Source organism: Epinephelus fuscoguttatus, linkage group LG4, assembly GCF_011397635.1.
Source record: "Epinephelus fuscoguttatus linkage group LG4, E.fuscoguttatus.final_Chr_v1".
Classification (NCBI taxonomy): Eukaryota; Metazoa; Chordata; class Actinopteri; order Perciformes; family Serranidae; genus Epinephelus; species Epinephelus fuscoguttatus.
The window spans coordinates 26,742,974-26,770,423 of NC_064755.1; the positions used below are offsets into that span (position 1 = coordinate 26,742,974).

At 41.6% G+C, this 27,450-nt stretch overlaps 2 protein-coding genes and 1 long non-coding RNA gene across 3 annotated transcripts; 2 read left to right on the forward strand and 1 right to left on the reverse strand.

Annotated features, from left to right (window-relative positions):
* The first annotated feature begins 1,209 nt into the window (after positions 1–1,209).
* islr2 (immunoglobulin superfamily containing leucine-rich repeat 2) lies at positions 1,210–5,425 on the forward strand. The gene is made up of 2 exons (XM_049573619.1): positions 1,210–1,478; positions 2,194–5,425. Exon 2 carries the CDS (start codon positions 2,203–2,205, stop codon positions 4,345–4,347), a length of 2,145 nt encoding a protein of 714 aa, XP_049429576.1. The 5' UTR covers positions 1,210–1,478; positions 2,194–2,202; the 3' UTR covers positions 4,348–5,425.
* Positions 5,426–5,550: 125 nt separating this feature from the next.
* Positions 5,551–22,287, reverse strand: stra6 (signaling receptor and transporter of retinol STRA6). The gene is made up of 18 exons (XM_049573620.1): positions 22,160–22,287; positions 21,660–22,069; positions 20,285–20,351; positions 18,801–18,883; positions 17,483–17,616; positions 16,886–17,052; positions 15,856–15,981; positions 13,990–14,060; positions 13,521–13,600; positions 13,361–13,422; positions 12,019–12,181; positions 11,754–11,829; positions 11,193–11,326; positions 10,637–10,754; positions 10,293–10,394; positions 10,019–10,182; positions 9,186–9,323; positions 5,551–6,845 (listed from the first exon to the last, which is right to left on the reverse strand). The coding sequence occupies exons 2-18, from the start codon at positions 21,728–21,730 to the stop codon at positions 6,607–6,609; spliced, it is 1,995 nt and encodes a 664-aa protein (XP_049429577.1). The 5' UTR covers positions 21,731–22,069; positions 22,160–22,287; the 3' UTR covers positions 5,551–6,606.
* Positions 22,288–24,702: 2,415 nt separating this feature from the next.
* On the forward strand, positions 24,703–27,374 carry LOC125887094 (uncharacterized). The gene is made up of 3 exons (XR_007449122.1): positions 24,703–24,915; positions 27,042–27,201; positions 27,310–27,374. It is a non-coding gene; the product is annotated as an uncharacterized LOC125887094 (long non-coding RNA).
* The last annotated feature ends 76 nt before the right edge of the window (positions 27,375–27,450 follow it).

Below are 27,450 nucleotides of genomic sequence, written 5' to 3' on the forward strand. Positions count from 1 at the left end.
TATTTATTCTTATTTCAGAGAGCTGTATTCTGGTCAGTGCAGAAAAGCCTCTGAGGCAGCATTTCACGTGAAGTATCTGCTCACTGTTTGAATTACTCCTGAAACCTCTCAGCTTCCATATGTGCATCAACATTAGATGTGCTAAATCATCTCATGGGTTGGATTGGACCCTTTGGCCTGCCGGTTGTGGCCCCAAGGCAGCCCTGCCCTAGGACATCACAAGTTTGAGACTCACTTCTCTGGTTACTGGCTTTGAGAGATAGTAGCTCATGTTCACATGTGTTAAGTGAACTTTCCTAATCCTGTAAATAACATATTGGAATTCTTAATGTAGGTGGTGTTCCCCTTTAAGAACCTCTTTTGCTTGTAGTGAGTCAAAAATATGAACTATATGAAAATTAAGCACCAAAACCATGTCAAAAGGAACCATGTCGTATACTGTTTTCATGGTGAATATTGTACATTTAGCTCTGTTATGGCCAATTGGTGTGTTGAAGTGACACAGCGTTCATACTGCAACACACCACACGATGGCAGTGTTTGAGCAGGAAACAAGTCTCCTCAGCTACTAACCCTAATCCATATGACTCAAACATTTAATGAACAATTATGTAAAATAATCATCATTTGAGAATAGTTGGCTTAAAGTCACAAATAAAACAAAACAGCGGGTTAGTCACAAAAAATACAGACAATGTTTGCAATTCAAAATATTTCCGGTTAATAAAATTAACTAATTTGTGATTTACCTTAAAGCTGTTTTGATTAGCTTTATATGCCACTTCCGGCTGCAACACAATAAAGTTTTTAAATCATTTTCAATGCTTTGAGGATGAAATGCCATCAAATGATGTGATGATTTTCTTCTCTGAATTCAGCTTCTTGCCAGTCTCATTGTTTGTTTTGTGTCTTCATTATATTAAAGATACATTCTTACAGTGCAGCACTGCTGGGATTTCTATTTGTAGTCTGCTACACGCAGCACATCTAAACTTAAAACCTGTCAGTGCGTTTGGAAACTCCAGTCTGAGTCCTATAATTAAAGACAATAGGCTGCAGTCAAAGCGAATGAGGTCAAAGATTAGTCTCGGGTCGGGGTAATAAATTAAACATCGCATCCTAAATTATGAATTTTCTTTGAGGGTGGAGGACCCGGAGCTTCTGTATCTTTAATAGTGAGGAGAGAGATGGGAGAGGCTGCGCGCTCACGGCTCCTTTTCTCGCTCCGCGGCGTCGGGGACGCGCAGTGGATCCCACACTCGCCGGAGAGGAAAAAAGCGCCGTCGGACCGCAACTGCGACTCACCGGGAAAAATGATCCCTCCACCGCCCTTCATCAACGCTGTCTGCGAAAGTCATGTGAAAGGATCCGCGATATATGAGGACTCGAGTTTTTTCGACCATTAAACTTGTTTCAGAGGATTGTAAACTCCGGGAAGTGATTAATAACGCACGGGAATTGAAGTTAACATTGGACAGGTAAGACGATTCAGTAGTTAATGCTGCTGTAAATGCAGGTAAAAGATTATATAAGAAGCATCCAGATCTGAGCTAAGGTGTAAAACATCACCCTGTGGGTCAATCGCAACTCTGATGAATCACAAGGGCATCTGCTCATGAGTGCAAAAGCAATACCTCTATGTAAACTGATAATGGGAATATTGCAATTTAACACTTGCTGGAAGTAAAGTATTTGTAATCAAGTACAAAAATAAAAGGTTTCATTATCCTAAACAGCGCCTGTTTGTCCGCACTGGATTGTAGAAACGCGCTCAGAGCAGGAGACCGTCTGACCCTGCTGCACAATCTGACACACTGTATATGTGCATATATGCTTTTATAACGTGCACTGATGTCCAAAACTTTCAACAAATCTATGTTGTTTTTGTGCATTGGTTAAACTGAGACAAAAAGAAAACTTTGCATGGGATGCTTTAAATCAGATTGCCTGACTGCAGCAGTATTCATCTGAGGTTGTTGTTGTTATCACTTCCAATTTGTAATGCAATTTTGAGCTGCATCAAACAGCAGATGTCCCTTTAAAAAGCATAACCAACTCAGTATATCTGAGTAGATGTGAGATGCAAAAGCTTTTACTGTGAATTTCCGCTAGTGTAATGGACATAATGGATGCTGTGTGGATGTCTTATAAAGATCTGACCTTCGGCTAATGTCTGGTAATTGATGCTTGCAGGTGCAGAAAATGGCGAGACGGCTCCTGCAGCTCCTTGCCTTGTGGACTACTGTGGTTGGCATTGTGCAGTGTTGTCCAGAGCTCTGCAGCTGCCAGGACAAATTTGCCCAAAAGTTTGCCGACTGTGCTTACAAAGACCTGCTGGTTGTACCCATGGGTCTCCCCTCCAATGTTACCACCGTGAGCCTTTCTGCCAATAAGATCAAATTACTGAAGAGTAAAAGCTTCGTCAATATCACCCAGGTCACCTCTCTCTGGCTGGCCCACAATGAGATAGTCACCATAGAGACGGACACCTTGGCCCCCCTGATCCAGCTCCGCAACCTGGACATCAGCTACAACAAAATTGTGAACTTTCCATGGGAGGACCTGCACAACCTCACAGCTCTGCAGCTTCTGAAAATGAACAACAATGAGATGGTGAATCTTCCAAAGGATGCCTTCTCCACGCTCAAAGACCTGAGGTCGCTGCGCATCAACAACAACAAGTTCACCACCATTGTGCAGGGTACCTTCAGCGCTCTCTCCTCCATGTCCCACCTTCAGATTTTTAGCAACCCCTTCTCATGTTCCTGCAGCCTGGAGTGGCTCAGGGATTGGATCACGACAACTAAGATTTCTGTCCCTGAGCCAAAGTTAATTTCATGTGAGACCCCTGAGCACCTGAAGGGCACAATGGTTACAGCGATCCCCAAACTGGACTGTAACGCCCCTACTGTCACAATAACCTACCAGCCGGACATTGAGAGCACAGAGCTGTATGAGGGCTCCATGGTCATCTTGAATTGTGAGACAAAAGGGGACCCAACACCACAGGTCAGCTGGGAGGTGACTGTAGGAAATCAGAATTACCTGTTCCCCTTGCCCTTTACAGGAGAGATAAATGATGTGCCAATTAATGATAAAACAACCAACAATCGATTCCTCATCTTTAGAAACGGCTCTCTCATCATCCCTCGGATGAGTAAAAAGGAAGATGGAAATTACAGCTGCTCTGCGGTGAATGATTTAGGTAAGCAGGAGAGCAGTGTTAAACTGGCTATGGCAGCCACCCAAAAACATGGCAGCGAGTCAAAGCCCGATTCTACAGTGGACAGGATCCGTCCGTCTGTTAAAAAGCCTGCGGACCCCAAGATCTCCAAAACCAGTCTCAACGACTTGACCAAGCCTGATGAAAAGATAAAGGGCGGTCCTGGGGGTCCATCAGGCAAAGGTTTTAATACAGAGCAGGTCGGTGGTGCTTCAAAGGACCCCACCTTTGCGAGCAAGTGTGGCGTGAGGGACAGCAGTGAGTACATCTCCAACCATGCCTTCAACCTGAGCTTGGATGACCTGAAGCAGTACACTTTTGATTTTGGTGTTATTGCGTTAGAAGTGTCCGAGACGGAGGCCAAAGTGCAGCTGAATCCACTGCAGCTTCACAGCACCAAATCTAACCTTCACCTGAGTCACACTGAAAACCAGGAGACAGTGAACAAAGACGCCTTTGGTCTGTACCAGTCCTCATCCAGTAAAGCCACCCTGGACATGCTCTACCTCTGTATAAATACAGGTAACGGACACTCAATGGTTCAGTGGTCCAATATAGAGGAGGGGGTTAATGCATACCGCTTCCATGGTTTACAGCCCGGCACCAATTACACACTTTGTCTCACCTATGGGGGGCAGGACTGCCAAGTCCAAGTCGTCTTCACAACTAGGAAGAAGATCCCCTCCCTGCTTATCATCGTGGTTGTCAGTATCTTCCTCCTGGGCCTGGCCACTGTGCCCTTGCTGGGGGCCACCTGCTGCCACTTGTTATACAAATACCAAGGCAAGACCTACAAGCTGATCATGAAGGCTCAGAATCCGGATCAGATGGAGAAACAAATGACTGGAGATTTTGATCCCAGGGCGTCTTTTGTGGAGTCAGAGAAAACCTTTAACCCCAGCGAGTTGGGCGAGGGGGAGGGAGAGGCCGAGGGAGAGGATGGAGACGGAGAAGGGGAGGCTGATGGGAGCGTGGTGACAGAGTCCATCCCGGGATCCTCATCCAAAACCAACCAGGAGGAGTTTGAAGTGGGCTCGGAGTACAGTGACAGATTACCGCTGGGTGCAGAGGCAGTCAACATCTCGGAGGAGATCAACGGCAACTACAAGCAGCCAAGCCGCTGAGCTCCGCGGATGTCTGCGAGCACACTGTAAAATATTTTACTTTAAAGTAGCCTACATTCAAGCAGGTAACTCACCCACTATTACTTCACGTGAACAACGATGGCCTCTCATACAAAAAAAGGTGGATCTTCAATTTATTTTTTACCTCAGAAAGTACTCCGTCAGTCACTCGAGATTGTGAATTGATTCATGTGACATTTGTTGTCTACTGTAAGGTTAAAATAAGCAACATGAGTTTACAATGCAAGCACAGGTTTCTACAGTTTTATAAGACCATAAAACTGACAAGGAAGCAGCAAAATGTTCCCTTTCTGCAGGACAGACACAGATGGGCACGCGGCGTAAATTGCGCAAACGGAGCTCGCCGCGCAACTGAAAACGATATTAAAAATGTAAGAGATCACAAAACACAAGCAAAAAAAAGTGCCATATGTTTTAAAGCCATTTAAAATAAACCTACATCAGGGACCAATTGCACTTCTTATCAGTGTGCGTCTGCGTCAGGATGAGGATGCGTCCATCTCCTCAGGTGTCGCAGATTTGGATATTTAATTCATGATGCTGATTTTGGTTCCGCTGCTGACCTGCCCGCTGTCCTGTGAATCCGAAAGGGACATTTCACCTTCAGCTGTGTTGTGCTAAACGGGAAAACCCAGGTTATTTACCAACAAAATGTTGTTTAACGTAATGTAAGGCTTTAAAAAAAATGTGCGACTTTAACCTCTTAATCAACGGGTGCTTGCTATACTCTTCGCTTTTTACAATGAACGTGTCCATGGCATGTCACACGTATTTCCTTGTGTGGTTTTTCTTAGTGTAGTCTAGAGGACTTTAGATGTTACTGTCAACCTGTGATGTAAAGCCACGTGAATTTAAAATTATTCTTTTTTTAACGACGGTAAGTTTCTATGAAGCCTCGACAAAAAGGGCGCACTGACTGTCTTGTAATTGGATGCATATAGTGAGTTTTTGTGAACTGTTGTAAAACGAAACGAAAAACAAAAGCCGTGACCTTTCCAGATTTTTTGATATCATTTTATGTAAGTGGAATTAATAAAACATGAAACATATATGCAGACTTCTTTCTGGATTTGTCTTTGACTTTGCAGATTGAGATGTTTACGGAAAAAATAAATATGATTTTCTAAATTTATCTGAAAGAATTAAAATAATAATTTGTTGCCACCAGATTACGTTTCAAATTTCAGCCTGGTTAATTAATTTTTATGCGTTTTTTCTTCTTCTTTTGATGCCTTTTTATTATAGGAGTGTGTCTTATCATATTTTGTTACAAAATACGAAAATAAATATACAAGCTCTGGCATTTTGGATAAGGTGTTTATGCAGAAGGCAAAGAAAAAAAAAAACAGCGATGACGAACACAAAGCCTCCCTTTGTCTTCACTTCTTCATTTTGGCCCCGCACAGCTCACCGTGCATTTAAATGAACCTCCTCTAGAATGAAATATTCCAATCATACAAATAATTAAAATAGAGAAAAACATTTGTTTCCGTTTTATTTTCACAGTAATAATCAGAAGGAAAATTCGGGTGTTCATATTTTCACTTAAACGTCGGCCTTTGAAATGCCAGAAAAGACAACAATAAGAAAACGCTGGTAGCAGCAAGTGGTTTTGGACGTATAGATCAACAAATAAAACAGAAATTACAAACAGTTCAATTTTCCTGGTTGTTCCTATTCCACAGGTTATTGTTAATTACATAAAATGTGTACAGTTGAAAAAAAAAAAAGAAATGTATCACACTGGCTATGAAAATTCATAAATAGTGAAACCCTCTTTAAAAGGATGCTTCATGGGGATGCACGTCCATGTGTTTTGTTTGGGCAACAACAAATTTGCATCATTATCTGCACAATGTGATAATAACAAAATATTGGAGAACAAATGTGATTAACGTATGCAGGCTGAAACGTAGAGCAAACCAGTGCTATCCCAAAATAAGCACATTAAGGTGCTGAAAATGAGACATAATGGGTGTGTTCAGATGGGAGATCAGTGCCAAACAAACTCTCCCCTCAGACTGGAGACTGTGGCCCTCATGTATAAACAACCAGGGTGACACAAAGAGCATAAAGTGGACACACAGTCTCCAGACAGGAGAGGCTTGGTGAATATCTCTACATGTGGCGCTGATCTATAAGTGCACTTATTTCAGTAGATGGGGACAAATGATATAGAATTTGCCCAAAACCAAAAGAGACTTTGCAGCCAATCCTTAATCAGGGTCACGTTCATGCTCAGTTGCTGGCAGCAGCCTCTGCCTCCTTGGTTGCTGCCTCCTTTTTGCTCCCCTCCTTGGCACTGCGGTTGAGGCTTCCATTCAGAAAGCTCTCTGCAGTCTGATGCTGGAAGTGCTTCCTGGTGCCCACCAGGGAGGGGTTGTTGACCAGGGTGTAGAGGAGCTGCCAGTGCCTGCGGGCTCTCTTTGCACTGGACACTTTGTGCTGTTTCTTCTCCTGATGGACCAGCTGGATCCCTGAGGACATTCAGACATCATGATAGCACCAACGGTATGTCATGTATAACTCCTATCACCACACAAATACATAACTGTTTTTTTTTTTATCATCATTGGGATGGTAAAAGACGTGAAGGCCACCCAGGACCAGCTACAGAAAGAATAATAATAGAAAGCAATCATATTCTAATCCTCTAAGCATGGTGGGAGCATATTGGGCATGCCATTAACACACTGAAAGCTTAAGCCCCCTGGGCTGCATGAATATGAAACAGGCAATTAGCGTAGCTCATCTGTGTAATCAGCTACTCCAGCACTAATCTTTGCAATACAATAGATTACTTCTGATAATGCATTGTTCCATAGATGTAAACAAGCAACATCTCCACAACACATTTATAATTAGACTAAACTGTGGCTACACCAGGCAGAGTTGAATTCCACCACAACTGATGAAGCCTGATGAATTTCCCTGCTAATTCCTCACTACGTCCTCTTGTCACCACATGTGTAGGCGACTATCACTCACTCGCTGTTTGAGTCAATACCATCACCGCAGAAAAGCAACCAGCCTTAAAGTAGCTGTCCATGTTTTGTGTGAATAACATAAATGACACACTGGTTGTATAATGTGTATAATGGCAACCTAAAGGAAAACGCTGTCTCCTGGTGACAGAGGCTGAAGGCTGAGGCGAGTGTGGGCACGCCATAAAGAACAGCTGATTAGTTTATGACAGATTTGATTGAGACCAGCAGCAGGACTGTAAATTATTCCGCAGCGAGACTCAATTTGCTCCTGACATATTAAATCTGAATGGCTAAGCTTTCATTTCTGCCGCGCGTGCAAGACGGTGTTATGATCTGATTATGTGTCACAGTGACCTGCCCCTGAATTCTAAACCTCTCTGGAGAAACTGAAGACGCAACACTGACTTTAATTTGCCGTTTATCTTTAAAGGATGAGGCTGGCCACATCCTATATTACTGTCATGAGAAGACCAAAACAAACAATAGGTCAGTTCATCTAACATGCAGTACCGGTGATGCCAAAGCCTGACTAGCTTCTTCATCTGTGACATCGACCTCCATTGTTGTCCAAAAACTCTTAGAAACAACATTAATGACCAAACTGACTATGTTTACATGCACTCTAATATCCCCTTATTATTCTGAATTTGATGCATGTCATGTAAAAAGCATATTCTGTTTGGATATTCCGAATTAGGCCTATTTTGTAATGAAACATTTTCCAATTAGACATGTGGGATATGCTGGTATTGTTTGGATTTTAATAGAATTATCTGGACATGTATACAGCGCATTTGGAATATGTTTCTTGGCTCAGAGTTTTTGCCACAGTTTGTGACACACTGCCTTTTGACATTTTACGGTCAGCTCACTACGTTGTCATGGATATATTGCACACAAACCAGCTAACCAACAGCATGTAAGACTAGGGTAAGGATGCATGTCCAGAAGAAAAGCCCACATTTCCGGTTGGAAGAAGAAACACACCTACTTCTAAACATTAACAACATTGACAGGTTTTTGATTATGCAACAAATATCACAACGCCGACCTTGTCAAGGAAGTGGTTGATGGAATGAAATAGGGAGGCCGTGTTTGCACATTTGAACAAGTCTGCCAACAGTGGTAAACTTAGCAAGACTCTAATTATGATGCAAAGAAGCCAAATCGCACACCCAGCTCCAGCTGTTCCACTTTCAAAATTTCGATGTGATAAACGACATGCAAGGGCAAATCAGTTGTAGTATGCCCGGCTGCATTTTAACAAGAACATTAGTGGAATATTCATTTTCGTCGGCCATGTAAACAGGTTAGTGGGAATACTGTCTTTTTTGGAATAAGGGCAAAAACTGGAATATCTTGTGCATGTAAACGTAGTCAGTGAGTCAGCCTCTCTAACGAGTATAGTATCAAGAGCATTGGGTGACATGTTTTTATTATGATAAACATGGACACTGTAGCTTATTTTGAAAACATTTGACATACACCATCCTGCTGCTGTAAATATTCAGTAGAGCACAAAATGTGTATTATTTTTATGACTGAAAATAGTTCCTGACAAATGCATTATTTATTACTATTTACACAAAATTAACTGTATATTTGTCACCTGTTTTCAGTAGGAATGAACAGAAGTCAGAAACTATTAGGAATGGACTTATGTATCCGCTTTTGGTCTTTTCCTGTGATTTGTTAACAATAAGAACAACAGAAAAACACCGGTCTTATTCATGTATGAAAACACTGAACCCACAGTGTGAGCTGAATCATCAGTACTTAGGAAATGAGTCGTGTTTTTGCAGAGTATGATGCAAGTTTTGTGCTACAGACCTTCCTCCGCATCCCGTGACCTCTGTGCAGCATTGCTCTCCTGACCCACGGACTGCAGCAGCATCCCACAGAAGGCCTTCATCACAGGGTGCGACTGGCTCACCTCAATCTTCAGATAATGAGCATAGCAGCGGTAGGCTGCAGACAGACACAGGGAGGAGGGAGGTGGGGGGGGGGTGTCACTCTGACTGGGCAAAAGCAATAAACACATAGGACTGCACCCCATGTTGGCTTTGAGGCAATCACACATAATAGGCTATACAATCACAATTTTTCTTTTTTTTTTTTAGCCACCTGCTTTTCCTGACAACAGATGTCTTAAATCTGCAGCCATTTCAGAGATCGGTGCGCAATTACAGTCCCTTGCACTGCACAGAATACAGATATCATACAAGCCGCAGTGAGCTGCTGGCAGGGTAAAGTGGAGAGGATACGCATTTCTGGCCTCTAAGTGGGATCAGTAAAAGTGCATTTGCTCATAGGAAATTGCTTCTCTTTAAGCATTCACAGTGAGAGTGGGAAAAAAACACAGTGGCGTTTGAAAGGTAAAAGCATGATGTTAATACCAATAAATATGTTAACATCATGTGTCTGAGACCAAAAGGAAAAAAATGTAAAATATAATTGAGCATGAGGTCTAAGGCACTGAATTACCTAAAATGTATTGTTGTGTTTTATTTGAACACAGAGGTGCCAAGGTACAAACTATCCTTTATATTAAGAAATGCCTTTAATTTCCATGACATTGAATTTGACCTGATGCTTTGGCCTCACCGGCTTAACCATCAGTGACATTATGGCTCCATCTATAGAGTCCAAAATATCAATCTCACCTGGGTCAAATGCCTCCACGTTGCGGTTAAGCAGACTAATGTCCATGCGTCCCATGTGGACAATGTTGAACAGGGCTGTGATGAGCATGCGCCACACTGCCAGTAGCACACCGATCAGAACGTTGACTGGGAACAGCAGGTACGTCAGCAGGAACAGATTACCCCTGTAAGATAGAATACAAAGCATCAAACAAACAGGAAGATGCTGCAATAATCCGACAGCAAAACCATAAACATGAGGATATGATACCAATCAGCAAATACAGTGGCTCACCTGTTGTCTAGGTCTCGTGTGCCTGCTGTTTTTTTGATGAAGCAAAACCTGCCGGTGATATGTTGAATCAACACGGCCAAGAGAATCATTAGCCAGAAAGGCCTGAAGGGACAAAGTCGACAATCATACATCTCCTGCAGCGATACAACAAAGACTGTTTTGTAAGTGACAGAGCAATATAAATGATCTAAAGCCATTACTGTGCAACATAAAGCGCATGGAGCACGTTGTTGCTGTTGATTTGAAAACCGTTCCAGGCGTCAAGTTTTAAAGAGCTGACACGCATTTTTTGAGTTTACTCAAAACAGAGAAGTTTGATGATTCAGAGATGTGACGACGCTCACCACATGCTCCACAGGATCTGGAAGAGGATCAGATTCTGTCCGTGCAGCACGGGCATGATAATGAGGAAGACGGCGATCAGAAGGCACAGGAAGAACACCATGGTCTGGATGATCATGCCTGCAGGGGAGAGATCAGAGCTTCAGGGCCTCAACGCTTTACACCCTGCACACCCACTCTGCTCTCATAACACAGCAGAGGGAGGGGTGAGCTATGACTTTCTCTTGGAAACCTTAGGATATCCTCACATATAAAACACTGACAAATCTTTATTCTAGCTGAGTTAATGTTGCTATTACAAATACAAACAGGAGGAGAACAGACAGTGCTATTAATACGGCATGAGGCTATTTGGCCTATCATTTTATCTGTACTCTATTTAGAGGTACAGTAGCCATATGAAACACAAAATCTAAGGTTTAGCCGAGGCTTCTGAAGTGATAAAACAAAAAGAAAAACAAAGGAGAGCCAAAAAATGTAAACATACTGGAAATACAGTTGGAAAAAAATCTGAATAATCTATATTCGTTTCCTTTAGCATTCAATATGTAACTGTACCGATGCACATGTGAGCTGCAGTGAAGCTGGTGTATCCCATCCAGCAGACCAGCGCCGGCCGCGACGCCCTGATGCTTCTCTGGCAGTTATAAACATTATAGATATCTCCTCTATACAGCCCCTTCAGGTTTGACCTACGGATGCAAAGACACAATCAAGACAATGGCAGCACTGTGCGAAACGCAAACAAATCCATCAATAAGTGCACAAATTACATAGTTAATTGAAGAGGTAATTTAGCTCTGGATACGACCGAAATGCAATTCAATACTCGACACAGAAGCCCATTTCTTTTAATACGACGTAATTTATGGTAATGGCATAGTATTTCATTTCTTATCTTGATAGCCATTTTCAATTTTAGCAGCAGTTAACACAGAGTGAATGCTGTTCTGTCTGTCTGGATGATTAGTACTCTATTATGTTATAATAACTCCTCTGTGAACCATTACATTATAATGAAGGCACCAGAATGAGAAGCACGCTCGTGATACTTTGGACAGTTTAGGAAGAGAATAGAAAAAATAAGAAAAAGACAGCTGTTTTTTTTGTTACACCTACCGATGCAGAACCATGGACCGCATGAGCATGGCCAGGTTGACCAAGCCGGACAGTGTCATCGCTGAGATATAGCACACTGCAGGGGACAAGAGAACAAGACATTCAGGTTGTGCACTGCGGGTGGGAGGATGTCATTCATAAACAATTAGCATGGCAAATGTGAAACAAGCATAAGAGGAGGTACATGTTAAAGTTCTCAGACTCTAATGTGATCTAACTATATAAATACATGCATATTCTGCATCTAACTCCTGGTTTCACTCACCTTCTACACACCACATGTAGTAAATCACTATTCTGACCACTTCATGTTTGTCTGGAGACAGCATGATCTTGAAGCCAGCTAAAAGGTTGGCGACGTCTTCATCGACTCCAGAGCGAGCAGTCTGGAGAGTTGGTACCACGGCTGAGATCAGTAGAAGACCCACCTAAAAACAAACAAAAAACAAACCAGGACATTTATTCATTACTGGAAAAACTCTTACTCTAGCATGGTGATGTAACAGCTTTTACAGGTCCACTACTGATTAACAGGGGTGGGGGAGAACATCCATACAGCATAGTATCGCAATATTTTTTTGTGGCAATATCGTATTGCGACACAGTGCCAAGTATAGATTTTTTTTATTATATAAATGATTAATATGACAAATACAAAGTCAACTTTAGGGAGCCTACTAGAATAATATAATAAATTGATTTTCCAGTCCACAGGACACATTTTACTGCTGCAAAAATGGCTGAAGTGAGATGAACAGACAGAATTTGATCTCATTAGATAAAACAGATGTTGACAAAGTTTTCCTTTGGGGACAAAATTTACCGTTGAAAAAAGAAATTAAATCAGAATATATCGCAATAATATTGTATCGTGATAATATTGTATCGTGGATCTTCTGGTGATTCTCACCCCTACTGATTACTAGCCCACCAGCAGGTGAATACAAGGTATAGCACTGGTCAACTGACTTCCAGCTGATATAATAGTGTAAAACATAGTTTCTGAAAGTGAGGCCCACAGAAACATGTTGTGGCCCCCCACCATGACATGAAGTGCATTCATTACATTTGAATGATCTGCGCTCAATTTCAATACTTTCACTCTCTTACATTTAATACACTGCTTGGCTACTGCATCAAGCTGCACCCCCCTAACAGGCATCTGTCAGGTCGGAAATGGCAACTTGTATAAAGCTATTGGTCACATGGCAACTAGTGGCTCCATGTGAGTGTCACAGGAATTGCACCATCAATGCCAGAGCTGTTAGCTTAAGTTAGCAATTTCAGTGGACAGCTCACAAGTGCATGTTCCTGTACAGCCCACTCATGTACTGGCTCCTCAAATTGGCACTCAGTCATCAAAACTTTGAGAAAGTGTCAAAGTTGATATTCAGAGTCTGGACTAAAGATATTAGGACAAATTAAGGATTTGGATTAGTCAATAAAGATTCAGGTAAAACTTGCATATCTACTTTTTTATCGCCTGGTGGTTTTAGAAGTATCAAAAGTGGACTATATGCATGTAAGGTTTTAAGGTTTTATCACTTTGTTTGTATTATGCTGTGATTTCTGTTTGCATTATACAGTCTAATAGATATGACAAGTACCTGATAAAGGGTAATAAATGACACCACACCAGATATAGCCAACTTCAGTGGAAAACGGAAAGCTGTTTGAGACAGAAGAAAAAAAGAAGAGTTACACAAATTTAACAACACACAGGAAGGCATGAACAGACATAACACAAGATCGAGACAACATGTGTACCTTCCTCTGGTGTATAAATGTATGACTTTACAGCATCCATTATCCTCTGAGGGAGCTTTGGGGTCTCTGTGCTCGATGTGCTGAGGTGAAAGGTAAACAGAGGAAACATTTCTGAATGAATGAGCCATAGTTGCCATCATCCTTAAATAAATCAAATAAAAAAAAATATGTGTATCTATGTAGGCAGAGTCAAACATTCTCTCCAACTGGAAGAGAAGATGTATTCATTCTTGGTGCTCATCCACCGACCACCACTGCATGACACGCTGGTCATTTGCATCGACCGTAGTTAGATCAATCCAAGTCTCTTATTCTGAGACAAGAGCTCATAATTACACACAAAATGAAACGAGGCTTAAGTTCATTGTAATTTGCAAAACTGTGCATTGCCTTTTAGCTGAGGAGACAACATGACATGTAGTAATGCTGCAAATGAGTTGTGTTCCTGATAACAGGCTGTAATTCTCACCTGATTTTGGTGGGCTTCTTCTCCTTGAGCATTTTCTTCACGTAGTCTTTGTAGTAGCTGCTGCTGAGATCCTTAAAAAGTGGACAGCAACCATACAAGAAACCAAATGTTAATAGTGGAATTAACTAGGGCCACAAATGCTTCAGTTGGGCCTCCATATTCATAACATCCTTTGGAAGTATGAGGCATTAGGTATTGTTGGAATTGGAGCTTTATTTTGTAATTATTAACATGTGAAAAAGCATTGACCACAAACTAAGCCTTTTTAAGAGGAGAGGTCACCACCAAATAAAAAGTACATATTTTCCCTCTTACCTGTAGTGCTATTTATCAGTCCAGATTGTTTTGCTTTGAGTTGCTGAGTGTTAGAGATATCAGCCATAGAAATGTCTGCTTTCTCTCAAATAAAATAGAACCAGATGACTTTTTGCTTATGGAGGTCAAAGCGCCAAAAAGATACATTTGAAAAACTGAACAGCAGTGACACAGTAAGATCGGCTTGACCCCGGTTTGTCATCCAAAATATACTACATGTGGCCTGCTACACAATATTGGTTAATCAAGCAAGTTCAGTTTGCCTTTTTTCCATTCACCTCACAATGGCAGGACTATCATACAGTTTGTAGACATGCATCAAGCAGGAACTACGCTGAGCAAGCTAATGTTTTTCATGAACAGACGGTAAACAAACTAACAAATGATTACCTAAAAGTAGACATTTCCTGCTAAGTTGCAGACATGGCCACAGAAAAGGAGCCTAAAGTCGACAGCAAGGGCCGCCACTTTCAGGAGCAGTGGAAAGAATGAAACAGTTGTGTTTGTGTCATTTGTATGTATTTGTATGTGTGTGTGTGTTTGTGTGTGTGTGTGTGCGTGTTTTATAACTCATACAATCTGAGAAACAGCTGGTCCCTAGGTATCACCACATTATGTTATCGGGCCCCTGTTCAAGTTTGGATAGTCCCACTCAAGATAATCCACAGACCTTGTTGTGAGCAGTTTCATGTAGAAACTATTTCTCTTTCTACCAAACTAAACCAACCGTAACGCCGCACAGAAGGAAGCGTGCTTCTGCGAGGTCACCTCACAACAAGGTCTGTGGATTATCTTGATAAACTGGGTCATAATTTCTGGGTAGAGACATTGCTTTTGAGTTTTTCAAATACATATTTGGTGCTTTGAGCACCAGTGTCATCTGGTTTTGTTATATCATAGAGAAGGCAGACATCTCTCATCTCCGATATCTCCAACACCTGAAAACTCACACCAGAACAATCTAGACTGATAAGCAGCACAACAGATAAACTGGCAAATTGTCCCTTTAAAATAAGTATCTGTATCTGTGCAGATTTATGGTGTCAGGTACGTTGCTGTGGGGTGTAGGGGAGTGTGGAGGAAATGGGAGGGGGGCGGTGTAAACTCCAGGCAATCGCCTCACCCAAGCTTTGTCACACCCACACTGAGATTAGCATCAAATAAACACAGCATTGTGCGTCCTCGGTGAAAAAACAAGGCAACCTTTTCATAATCTGATCAAGAACATAACATAAACCAATTACGTCAAATCTACTTAAAATGATTAGACCAGCATGCTGCGTTGGACTTCACATTTTCCCTCAGCCTAGACTGTATGAGCACGATAAGCCCCTTGATTAGAAGGCAGCTTATAAATGTTCCTCACGTGCACAGATTCAGAAGAAATGTGCGTCTTAGAGAGATTTTTTTTTAATAGCTCAGGTTTACATGAACGCAGACTATGAATCAACATGGACACTTGTCATTTGTTACGTAAGCAGGCCAAACAATTAATACTATAACGGCTGTACAACCAAACTGAAGCAGACATGGCAAAGGGTCAAAACTTACCTCTGTGGCATTGTTCTTTTCAGTGCCCTTTAAGCCCTTGAATAGAAGCAGGGGATACTGGAAACTAAGGAATGCCAAGCAAGCTATCTGGGGCAGGCTGGAGAAAAGGGAGTAGTGTTTGTGTATCTGCAAAGGAATAGAAGAAGACTTTTAATCACCTAACAACTTGTTTTGGGACTTCTGGAGTGACACATACATGTTAAAACTGACACAAAAAGAGGACACAAATGGTTTTGTGTGTTGTGGTGAGAGTCATATTGGCCAAATGGGATCCTGAACACAACACAAACATCTGAGACCATCGCTGACCAAATAGTTACCATTTAGTGACAGAGAAATTGTTCATGTATTTAAAATCTTTCAGCTTAACTTATACACCTAAATACTGGGATTTAATTTTATGATTTTTTTCCCATGTTTAGAAATAAATAGACTCAATATAATATTTAGTAAAATGTACTCTTTGTCTTTATGTGATGAGGCTTAGTCATGCAGATCAGCTCAAATGCTCCCTGAAGCGTTTGGTGTGTGCCAGCTCATGGTGGAATAAAAAGACAGTTATCGCCACTATTGGAAAAAACCCATCCGAAGCCTGGATGTCTCTTTTTTACTGACACACTATAAACTGATTAACTGTGACAAAGCCTCTTGATTAAGACCAACAGACAGTGGAACTAATTTTTTTGAGTCATAGACATTCATTGCTAAGAAACCCCAAACACTGTGGATGTGGCACAAAATCAGGGATCAAGTATGGTTGAAAGCTCCGACCATGTGTCCGTGAATCCATTTGAAAGGGCTTGATATTCATCTTTTCAAATCACATCTCCCACCTTTGCTACAGACCAGCTTTGTTTGGTAATTAATGGGTTTCCAGACCAGAACAAATCAGCTTTGTCTTTGAAATAATCCTTAAAACTCAGACAGATGACACATTACAAAGAAAGTGACGATTAATCCAGAGGCAATCTAGACCATCTAAATCTATCGTTGTTGCATAAAAGCAGTTATAGATGTTGTCTTTGCTCACCAGAGGTGTTTTGGGACAGTCGATTTTCTGCCAGACCAGAACACCAAAGTGCGTCCATGACAAGAGGCTACCAAGTACATAGCCCACTTTGTTATGTAAAGTGCCACATGCCAGGAGAGGGTAGTATAGTGCGGGGTAGTAGAAGACTCCCAGAATCACCCAGTTCTCTGCAAATACAAAATAAATGTGTGAAGGCCGGCATTTAATTAAACATGTGACACAAGACTGAAACTTTAACAGCTAATTCTGCTTCATTCCTACACTTAACACAACTTTCCCTAGAAATTACAAGTGGTTTAAGATCTAACTCTGCTCCCTACTTTGCTGAACCTTGTACTGTTTGGGGATTGTCCTTATCCTTACAGTCAGTTCTTATGTAATTTCATCACAGAAAAAAAGGCTTCTTGTAAAGCTTAGTCGAAAAATAACAGACACATGGAAACATAATAATCCAATTACATAACGGATATTTAACAAAAATAATGTTTATGTCTATCCTAAACTACCAGGATAAGATTAAAACATGGCTCTAGAAGATTCACAGTCATGTAAAGAAAATGAAAGCTAGAGCAGGAGGAACCAAGATGACATCCTCACGTTTATTCTCTGTGTCTGTCGTGAAGGGGAGCGGGTTTGGCGATATGATCAGGCCCCACAGTTTGCACAAGAGCACTCCAAACACAGCCACTGCAAGGCCCTTGTGCTGCGTATGATCCAGGAAGTTGACCGGACTGTGAAATCAAGCAGCAGGTATTTAGAGCCCACATGTTACCAGCCTCACGTTTGGATGAAACAGTTATTGAGCAGAAATGACACACTTTTAAAAAAAAGTTTCAACAAACTAGCTCACTTCAAGTTCATCAGATATTTTGGGTGTGATGTTCTACCTTCCGGGCCACCCTTGGCTTCCATTCATGTCAGTATACTAAAATCAACGAGGCTTGAAACGTGCTTGAGATAGAAAAATCCATCACAGTTTTCCACCTCAATTAATCCAGGGAAGGTTCACTGAGCATGAAAGCTCTCATCAGCGCCCACCTCCAAAAACCCACAATTACACACAGTCACACCTAGAAGTTACTCTGAATGGCCACAGTTTTATCTGCTGGCCACTGAGCAGCTGCACCAGAGCAGATTTGGGGGTTAATTGCTCGAGGGTACAGCAGCCAGTCATAAGACTAAAATTAGTGCCGACAACATTTGTGCTATTAAAATTAAGTTGCAAATGGGTACTACTTCGAAAGCTTTTTCTTGTCTGTGTGTTCCATTGCTTTTGAGAAACATCAGTTATCCATAATTTAAAGGTCCAGTCTGTAGGATTTAGGGGGATATATTGGCAGAAATTAATAACATTAATAACTATGTTTTCTTTAGTGTATAATCACCTCAAAATAAATATTGCTGTGTTTTCGCTATGTCAGAATGAGCCATTTATATCTACAAACGGAGCAGGTCCTCTTTTCAGAGTTCTCCATGTTGTTTTACAATGGCCCAAACTGACTCTAGATAAAGCCATTTGCATTGTTGTACTGGCCACAGAAGTTCTCCTACATGCTTGGCACTCAGGCAAAGTTTCAGCTGGTTGAAATCTGCAACCTCACAGCTAGATGCCACTAAATCCTACACACAAGACCTTTAAGAATCGGCTAAAAGTTACCCTCATAAAATGACTACCCCAGTGACACAGTTCTTATCTCAGCATCTATGTGTTTATGTTGTGTACATTCTGACAGCCAAACGTAAATGCAATTTCTCCGGAAATGAACGGAAGTCAAAAACTGCAGACAGGAAATCAATCTGTAAATCTGATGTATACTTTGGAAAATGGTAACAGTGATGTGAACTATATGCAATTCAAAGGGGCTGACAATGTCGTTCAAAAAAAAAGAGACAAAAGATAAAAATACAGTCTTACCTGAGTAAACCTGGGAGTCCTTTCTGTCTGTCGCCCACCTTTGTTCGTCTGGCTAAGATTGCTAGGATCAGCATGACGACAAGCTAGGAGGAGAGGAAACATCAGTTAGCCTTATCTGCAGAGCAGCGTGCAGCTGTGGACCCCCCAGAGACCAGACCACAGTCTGGCTCAGACTAAAAATGAGTTGATGCCACAAAAGGCCAAACCACGGTGTCTCATTAGTGCTCCCCATGGATGAACTGTCATCAGTCAGGATCACTGACCAGTGAGAGTTCAATGACCTGTTGTGACCTGCGACACATTTAGGAAACACAAGGATGGGAGGAATTGGGTCGGCCTGGGCCAACTACCTAGATGATCTTTGAAGCAGAAATCAGTGAAGAGACAGTGCACAACAACAAACATTGTTAGGAAAACAGAAATATTATGAGTGATAATTAGCACAAACTGTAATGGTGGTGAACATTACTGGATCTCATAATGGCAAGCAGCAACATCTGGGGCTGAAAAATGAAGCCAACATGAAGTGCCAAAAATTGCATTGCCTTGAATGACCACTTGAGGCTGGCTCCAGAAGCAAGTCAGTCCCTATTGACCCTTATGTTAAAATGCCCAACTTCACAGCAGAAATAAACAAGTTCTCATTCGTGACAACTGTAAGGTGGTAAATTTTCATAGTACTCATCCATTTAAATTTTATTAAGTCTTAAAGTTCTGCCTATTAAAGGCTGTCTGTTAGGCGTCACCACACTCTATGAGTCAGATTCACTCCTCGTTCATCAACAGCTTAACCCTCTCGTCCAAATATGGTCACATCTAGCTCCAAGTTGGCAATGGCAAAAATGCCAAAATCAAGGCTTCAAAATGGGAGTCCACAAACCAGTGGGTGACATCGTGGTAGCTACATCCATTTTTTTATACAGTCTATGCGTATGGGTTGAGTGGCAAGATTTACCAATATGCCCTTAAGATTAAGCTGGTAAGTCCTCTGCACTCACTTATTATTATACATCAGTTTTTCATTTGTATGATTTCATTTGTATTATGCAACTGGAAATCAATTGGACACCAAATATATTATAAATCAGATACATTAAGTCAACATTTTGGGGCCAGGATCTCCATCAAAAAGACACAACAGTAGACATACAGACATATTTGGTGATGTGAATCATCCTGTGTGCCATGGATCCATGCCCGGATCTGGATCGAGATCAAAACCATCATTTCTTTGTTGAACAAGGGCCCTTTGATTTCACCAAACTTCATCACTACCTGTTCACAGTTTTTTGAGATGTTCTGCTAATGGCCAAACAAACAGCAATGACTGAAACATTAACAAGGTTGATTTTAACAGTCAAACCTTGCATAACTTTATCACAAGAACACATTATAAACAACAGCCAGGTGTGATATCATACACCCAGTGAATGAATGACAGTGATAGACAGGGCAGCGTAATGCGTCACATTAAGCATACTTACAGATATCGCAGTGATGCATATGTGGTAGAGCCTGTCATCAGCAGTGGGGTCACATGGAGGGATTATTCTAAAAAAAGGAACAACGCATTCACATGAGCAAAACAATCAAACTTAAGAGTCAAGGATTTGAGTCACCGGGCACACCCACACCTCACTAAACCTTTCACACGTCACCGTCAGGACCATTTGTGGCTGGAAACTTTGCAGCTGAAAATCCCGCAGCAGAGATTTGCATTTAAACGGATTGGTATCAGCGTGACACAGGAAAACAACTAATGCCCTCTGTTCACGTTTCCGTACACTGGAAGAGCAGGAATGCCTGGTCATGGGGTTGTAATTATATCCAGAGAAGGCTATTCTAGGTTGGGAGACTTATTTAGAAAAATACTACACATTGGGTATGATCTGTGAGCGTAGAGATGGCAGCTACCAGAATGGATGTTGTGACATTTTTCACAACAGTCTCTCACCTGTCCAAACAATGTGTGAATTTGTGACTTGGCACTCAGAGAGCAGACGGTTTGTAAATTTAAGGTGATGTCAAAATTCACATTTCAGAGTCAGAGCTGGCTGAGAAGGAGGTGCAGCAGGACATTTTAGTGTTTACAAATCAGCTGGGTGAAATATAGTGAGCTACATGAAAGCTTTTCATCTCAGCACAACTTATACGTTTACATGACAGCCAGACGGGTTATTAGCTTAACGTAGTGGCTGCTGATAAATTACATTTACTCCATCGTATTTCTGTCATACTGCTCGTCTGAGGCCATTATTAAATATAATATTTGTCCTAGTAATCACTCTCTGCGAATGTTTACATGAAAATGCAATTTAGATGCAAGAGAGCATCCCAAAAAGAACTAACTGGGAATACTGTGTGTGTCCTGTTGCATTGTGGGATGGGACAGGAGCAAAGAATGATGTTTTACTATCAGCTTTGCATCCAGCTTTGTACGGGACCATGTACTACATCTTCACTTTTCAAGGCTGAAAAAAAAGTACAGTAAAAACATTTTAAACAGTGAGTGATTTTAGGCTGAATGCACTTTTATAACTTTTTCTAATACTGGCAAAAGCTACACAACCTGCGTTTTCAAGGCATGAAAATAAGACGGCCTCTGCTGTAATCTGACAAGTGAACTGAGCAGAAACAAGACCACACACTGACACCAGCACTGTAGAAGTTTGCCAAGTGTCACCTAATATCTCAAAGAGAGCTGTATCCCACTGAAAAAAGTTTGACGAAACACTAATACATGTTAAATGAGTGATTTTTAGACAAACATTAAAGGGATACAAACTTAACTAAGTAGATGACATTTAAGCCTAAACCAACTATGTTAAGTACTCAGAGAGATGGTAAGAATGCACTTACTCTGCTTCAATTTTGGATGGCAAAGGATCCAGGTCAGGGTACTCATAGTCCAGTAGAGCATCCTTATCCATTGTGCTGTCTCTTTTTTAAACAAGTCCAAAGTCTCACAAAGCAGGTTAGAGGACTTTTAAGCACAATCTCTGGCAACACACAGCTGCGATCCCCTCGACTCAAGAGATAAAAGTTTCTCCCAAGTCCCGAGTCGGTCTCTGTTGCTGCTGCAGAGGCGTCGCTGCCTTCCTGTGTGTTTGGTGAAGTCTCACACTGTGTTACTCTCCCTCACAGGCTGTATTCAGGTGCCCTCGTCCCACTGTGGAGCTGAGAGTAATGTGACAGGTCCTGGCTGCTGTTTGCTGCCTCCACCCTGCAAAGGCCCTGTTTCAGCTGAGGGTAACCACCACACTGGGATCCTGGTGAGAGAAAGAGAGGGGGGCAGTGTGTGAAAGGAGGGAAAACGTTAAGATCTGGGCAGCCAATCTGGAAGGCCACCTGCAGCTTACCGGGATTACATCTACTTTTTGGGTTGTGTTATTGGGCGTGCGGCCGGTGGTTGAAGAGGTCAGATGTGCAGAGTTATAAAACTCCAGCTGAGACCGAGTGGGTAGCGGTGAGTGACGACGAGCCTTTCCTATTGGAGCAGATAGCCATGATGATAACAGGGAAATTCTCACGTTGTTCCCCTCAGTCATGGATTGGTTTCATTTGTGAAAGGTTACCAAATGGAACCAAATAAAGCAGGATGAAAGAAACTGCATGCTGTCAGACTAAACCTCACCTCGCTACATAACTCTGCACCTTCAGTGTGATAAGGATCAAGGAAGAGGTCATTCAACCCAGTACTTTGTCTTCAGCAGATAAATTAAGATAAAGACGTCCAAGGGTATATCCATGTGGAAACAGCTTTCTAAACCAGATACCTGCATTTGCCACACTGGTATCAAATTCTTTTAATATGTTATTTAACATGATTTATCGTAAACGTGACAACAGGTGATTTCCCAATGACAAAACTCATCCTGTAAACAACTGATAAAGATCATACACATACAATGAGAGAATCTATGTTTTCAATGTCATATGAGGACATGATATGCGGATGAATTGGATTTAACAATAGGTACAGTCACACTGCCCTCAGGAAAGGAATTTCATTGAAGCTATTTTTTCATACTGATGGTGTCTTTTGTCAGCTAATGAGGCACGAATAATACCCAACAATAAACTTGGACAACTCTCCATTGTATGGACCAACAAAAGAAAGTAGACGTCAGAATATCAGCCTTAGAGAACAAGTTCAACTTAATGCTGCACATTTTAAAAGACAAAGTCTATTGCACTATTAAAGGTTAACTGCTTTCCTGGTTAACTGACATTAGTGCCAAAATTGTCAGTTGATTACCTGATAAGTTGAGAAACATAATTGAATCACTGACATTTTTGATAATATATCAATCATGAAATCATTTGCAGAGCAGAACGAGCAAACGTGTTGTGACTCTAGCTTCTGAAATGTAAGAATTTGCAGCTTGTTTATGTTTTGCACCACTTTTGGTTTTGGACTGTTGCTGAGAAGTTGAGATTGTTATTTGATTTCCTAATTTCTGCCATTTTATAAACACTGTGGGTCACACTGTCATATGACAATGTGACAGTGTGACCTGGGTCATCTCACCCCACCAGGTTAGATCTTGGCCTCAGAAGCGCCCTGACTCCTGAGTCATGACAAATCTCTGTTATATATTAAGTCTCATCAGAATGTTGCAGCCAACAGGTGGTTCACACACACTTGGGTTGATTTCCACTACATTACAGGTTATCAAGTATTTCTTTCTCCTTCTTCTGAAAAGAGTTAGAAGATCTCAAAATAGGAATATGACTTATGTCTAAGCAGACAGAAAAGCCGAGTTGGGAAGCAGGTTTTTCCTTCTGAATTCGAGAGAATGAATGACAGCAACAGCAGTATAAATAGAGGTAAAATGCTCACAAAGAGCCTCCAACGTAAGTAAAGCACAAGCATGTGAGTGCTACCAAGACAGACCGAGGTCAAGGGTCATGGCAACACCTTCGCTTGAATTATTTTCTTTATGCATCACGTTGAATTGATAGCAAATGCACTCAAATTTTATGTTTAAGTGCACTACTACATATACAAAAAGGTCCCATGAATCTTGTGCAAAACGTCTGCAGAGGTCTATTCCTGCCTTCAGCTGCAGCCGGCTGAGACTAAATCAGTTTTGCAACACTGCCTCAGTGTCAGCATAAACTCATTATGCCGGGATTACAGTCACAAAACTTTAAAAAGCAACAAAACTTCCCTCCTAACACTCCTGAGAAAACACGCTTTCTCAAGCATAGTAAGCCACCAAATCAAATGTGTTCCCGAAAAAAAGAAAAAAAAAAAAAAAGCAGCCCAGCAAATAAAGGGGTCACTGAACAAAGAATGCTTTGAACAGTTATAATTACATCACAGAGAGCCACAGTTTGATTGAGCCAGACAGTTCACTTGTATCAGGTTTAGGAAGTCGGCTCGAAAGCCCTTTGGTTGGAAATACATTAAGCATGAGAGCTTGTAAAAACTAACATAATTAAATTACTAATCCATTTTTAACAATCTAAACAGCAACACCATGGACGGTGGCAAGTCAGGCATCCACAAACTGATTAAAAGCGAAAGAGAGTCAGTTAATAAATACCTCCAGTGCTTCAAAACAGATGCTAATACAATAGAAAAATGAATGCATGAATATAAAAGATGTTGACTCTACCTTTAAAAGTTCTGACCTCATTAGTTTATGACCATCAGAGCTGATAAAATACTGTCAGTTTAGGCAAGGTGACTTCAATATCATCATTCAGGGACATGGAATTAAATGACACTTTATTTTTATTTTGCTACACAACATTACAGTAATGCAGCAGACGCATTATTGGTGTCCTACTTCCCACAGCTGAGCATGCGTGTCTCTGCTTTCTGTGGATGACAGCTGCAGCAGCCAGCAGCTCCTCTGGATTTTGTTTCACACAGACATCATGGACAAATTTCATGCCTTTGAAGTTGAGCTTGATCTCCTGACAACAAAGAGACTTTCAGCCTGAGAGTCACGGCAGGTAACTTAGTCACCTGTGCCTCTGTTTCACGTGCAGGGCCTGCTGCACCACCTGCGACTTACAGGAGGAATTAAACGTGTATTTTATGCGTGTATCACTCGACCTGCGTGCGCTCCTGAAGGGAAACACATCGACTGGCTGTTACAGTGTGAGTGCATTTAACATCAGCTACACTTGCTAATTAGTTTTATGCACTTTGAGATGCGAGGCTACTTACCGACCGCCTGCAGGTGTGCTGCAGCGCTGGGTGGGCGTGGAAGGTGGATTAATGTCAAAGCAGGACCGCTGGCACCAGTAGCTAACTTTATCAAGCGCCAGAAAGTACACAATCTAAATAGGCTGCATTGTTTTGCATTGCCTGAGCATATTAATTTCCCCAAACACCTCCATACTGCAGCTTGTATCCTACACCATGCACTACAGAATGAAATCCTGATCTTACCTTGTGTTCACCTCTCTTGGTTTGGAGAACTTCAAATGACTTGACTTTTCATCACTTTCCCACCACACACCCACCTCAGAGAAATCCAATAATTACATAAACAAAACAACAATCTGAAGAGCAGCTTTTCTTTCTCTGGACACCTCACATGCAGTGTGTGGTTGGGACTTTGACCGGTCTCTATCTTGTTGTGGTGAGAACATCATAAACATGCTGCATGCAAAGTGAGGGGAAAGGGTGTTGTGAAACATATAGAGGTGATTAATGTGGTCAAGTTCAAGTCGAGACTGAGAATTGCTGACATTTTGCAACATGAGAAGTGGTTAAATTTGAATGAATGAATTTTAATGAAATTACAAGCAAACAAAGAGAACACTTCATCATTTGGGTGTGACTCTTTGGATGAAATTAATATTTTGGGCTGCTAAACCAATATACATAGGGCAGATTTAAAGGGGAAGCAGGTGATACACCCCCCTCAATATTTAGAATGTGCCATAGACTCATTTATTGCAAAAATTGATGCGGAAAAGGCACAAGTTGGTGCAATGAAGTCACCAGAATCCAGGAAATTAAGTGTTTGCTGCTAAAAAAAAAATTAGCAGAGGACCCCAAACTCTCTTGATTCATATGGGCCCCCTCCCAAGATTGAATCACAACTTACACCCTTGCCAATACAAGGGGTGACTGAAAAGTTTTAAGCCTCCAGGAAACACAACAAGATAACATAATCCCCCCTCAAGGGCAACAAGGGCTGAAGCGCCTTTGTCCCAGTGGAAAAGAACTTCTCAGGTTGGGACCCAGCACCCATCTTCAACACTCTCCCTGCCATGCTTGAATTCCTGTACCCAGCGTTTGACTGTGGCACATGAGGGGGTGTTGTTATGTGAAGTACTGAGCAAATGTTGGTGGATTTCAGATGGTTACATTCCTTTGAGATGAAGGTATTTGATCACAGTGCGATCCTCCATTTTCAACAAATCACTGACCACTGTTCACTTCAAGAATCTGCAAAAATAAAACAAGAGTTCGAAACATGAACATGATTAATATAATAAGGAAAGGTGGTAGGTTATAAAAAATATCATTTGGCATTAACATTGTGTCTCACTGTCGTGTATTCAGTGACCTTTGTGACAACCTGCTGGGTTTTTTTGCTCTGTTGCAATTTCAGGCCAAAGATGGGATAGTTCCTGCCATAGTTGCATCAACATGCATTAACCAACCCAAAATTGTAGGCTTGATGCTGAAACACTGCTGTCACTGGGTTAGAGCAGGATACACCCTGGACAGGTCGCCAGACTATCACAGGGCTGACACATAGAGACAGGCAACTATTAATGCTCACATTCACACCTACGGCCAATTTAGAGTCACCAGTTAACCTTCATGGACATAATAATGAACATGGACATAATTTGTGGTTTTAGGACTTTTCAGCTTTTCAACATGCCCAGTTTGAAACATTTGACAGAAAAGTAAGAAAAAAGTAATCAAATTAACTTGTTCATTCATTCATTTTCCGTTACCGCTCAGCCCTTTTAGGGGTCGCTGAGTGGCTGGAGCCTATCCCAGCCGACATCGGGTGAGAGGCGGGGTACACCCTGGACAGGTCACCACACTATCACAGGGCTGACACATAAAGACAGATAACCATTTACACTCACAGTCACACCTACGGGCAATTTAGAGTCACCAGTTAACCTTCATGTCTTTGGACTGTGGGAGGAAGCCGGAGTACCCGGAGAAAACCCATACTGACACCAGAAAACCCTCTTGCTGTGACACGACAATGCTAACCACTGCATCATTGTGCTGCCATCCCATCACAGAGTCCATCACAGCAGAGGGAATGAGGCAGAGGTGATGACTGTGAAGTTCATCTAGCAAGGGCATTCACTTCTGGTATGCACTGTGCAACCTACGATGGAGACGTCCTTCAGACCAAGTCTTGATGCACTTCATAACATTGTGCAAGCCAGCATTGATAAGGTTTGCACCTTCACAAAAATCTGATCGGTCTCAATCTTTGATACCATTTTTTTTTTTTTTTTTTAAATGAATTTAATCATGTTGTTATGTTTCATTTGTTTCTGTAAGAACAAGAACCAGGATGTTCATTTGAGCACAGAGGCTGACATTGTGAGAGGTTAATGTCAAAGCTGGTGAGAGATTCTTTGCCATACTTATCAATTCCTGCACTGCATCCTTCTATAAATGCACTGTCTGGTGTTCAGGCTG